Below are 2,080 nucleotides of genomic sequence, written 5' to 3'. Positions count from 1 at the left end.
TGATAGCCCACAATTTGCAAACACGCACACAATTCCCTGATGCTCATTGTGTCAGTTCAACCGATTTGAGAGCTGCAACAAATTGCTATGAAACTTTCACTGGTTTTGATTAAAAAGCTTCCAGGAGTCCCTGAACGATTGAAAAACCTCAGGAAAATTGAGGCTTCTTGGTGTCTGTGCACCGGTCGCGCTGCGACTCAGTATTCCTTGGCCATTTTTGGTCTGGATAACTTCTCAACTTTCATAAAGTATACTAGGATCTGAAGTGCATCAGCTAAAAGTTCTAGTTCATTTCGCTCTTGATTTCTTCCGCTTACAATGCGCAACAACCCAAGTCCAGCAATCAAATATTATAATACAATTTGTCACACTATTATTTGATATTCAGCCTCAGTCAGCAAGCAATATTTAACTATCGTGAATATATTGCCGTGTTCGATTTTCCCCCTTTTATACCAAATAATAGCGCGAGGATTGGCGTAGAACCACACACGTTAGAAACCATCCTATTGTTTTACCCCCCAAAACAGAGAGTGAAAACTGAACGCGCATTAAACAGGGATGTCCACGCGCTTTTCCAGGTGATCGCTGATCGACCACCATGTAACCTGAACTGATTCCGCCTGGATTAACAATTTGTCCCATGTGAGTGGAATGTGGGGCTGATTTGCCAGGCGTCACTGACTGATTTACGAAAGTTATACTTCTATTACATTTTTCTGCTTTGAGCCATTTGTCCAATGTCTATCTTCAGTTTATTTAATTTTCATAATCCGGTGACTGTGAAGTTCTCTTGTTCTGAAAAATGATACACTGATTGTAAGTTGATATTGGTTTGAAATATCGTGAGTTGGAGAACGTTCGCTCTCATTTGCACTTCCGTGGGCATGTATTTGAAATTTGAACTGACGCTCGTTTCTTTGGAATCGAGTTACGTCGTTATCTCATTGTTCCATATTGAGTCGGTACATTGAGTTCCTCCATTGGTTGTTCGTCAGGTGGCCGTTGATCTGTTCGCCCGGCTTAGCAATTGGCTTGCAAACGTTTCGTCACTATACGAGTGGACATCATCAGTGCGCAATTGGATGGGCTTGAGTGTGTTTATATAACAATGGAAGGCCATCTGTTATCTTCTGACGTGATTGGCTAAATGAAGTGCAACGAATTTGGTGGATCTATGGGTCCATCTGTGATCTTCGGTGACATATATTCTGCGTTCCTTTGTGTTGACTTCTCATCCCAACGCCTTTTAATTTTTGTGTTTTTTCTCTTTGGCCTTGATTCGTTCTTTGGGCTTGATTCGCATTGCATTATGGTCTGACGTTCTCGAGTTTGTTTGGTTGCTTGTTCCACCCTACGTCCTCCACCGTGGCGGTTAGTGTCCCTACGTCCTTCAATTTGAAAGCTCCATTTTGTCCCGTGTGATTGGAATGTGGTCTTGATTTGTCCGGCGTCACTGATTGATTTACGAACGCTACACTTCTCTTAGTTTTTCTGCTTTGAGCCATTTGTCCAATGGTTATCTTCAATTTATTTGATTTTCATAATCCGGTGACTGTGAAGTCCTCTTGTTCTGAACAATGTTTCACTGGCTGTAGGTTCATGGGTTGATAGTAATCTGAAACAACATAAGTTGGAGAAAGTTCGCTCTCATTTGCACTTCCGTGGGCATGTATTTGAAATTTGAATTGACGCTCGTTTCTGTCTCGGATTGGCATAAGTGACATACATTCATGAGCTAAGCCGCAATAAATGGAGGAGTTCAAAAATTGGAAGAAAAATGGTAAGGACTTGTGCGCACGCACCTACCCAAATGCAGGACTCCCATACCCATCATCCGTGCATAGGCCGAGGTGGTCAGAAGCTGATTGCCCACGACCAATTCTACACCAATGATACTGAGGTTGGTTTAAATATACGAATAACAAGCGACCAAAAGGGAAGTATCTAGGAAACATAATTAAAGTGGCCTCGCACGGGAGTGCTGCCAGAATTGGCAGGCAGGAGGGTAAAGTTCAAACGTCACTATGCTTGAGTGAATACCTCAATTGCGCAATGATTGTGACAGTTCGAGTAGTGA

At 42.5% G+C, this 2,080-nt stretch overlaps 1 protein-coding gene across 1 annotated transcript in view; it reads right to left on the bottom strand.

Annotated features, from left to right (window-relative positions):
* Positions 1-1,541: 1,541 nt before the first annotated feature.
* The window catches only part of T265_03726 (hypothetical protein), a gene marked incomplete at both ends in the record, with an annotated part of 18,952 nt that continues 18,413 nt past the window's right edge, over positions 1,542-2,080 (bottom strand). The window contains one exon of the mRNA XM_009168273.1: positions 1,542-1,618. Within this exon, the coding sequence (XP_009166537.1) occupies positions 1,542-1,618 (77 nt within the window). The remainder of the gene's footprint in view (positions 1,619-2,080) is intronic.

The sequence above is a fragment of the Opisthorchis viverrini genome (genome assembly GCF_000715545.1).
Source record: "Opisthorchis viverrini unplaced genomic scaffold opera_v5_54, whole genome shotgun sequence".
NCBI classification, from domain to species: domain Eukaryota; kingdom Metazoa; phylum Platyhelminthes; class Trematoda; order Opisthorchiida; family Opisthorchiidae; genus Opisthorchis; species Opisthorchis viverrini.
This window is presented reverse-complemented; position numbering and strand designations above follow the sequence as displayed.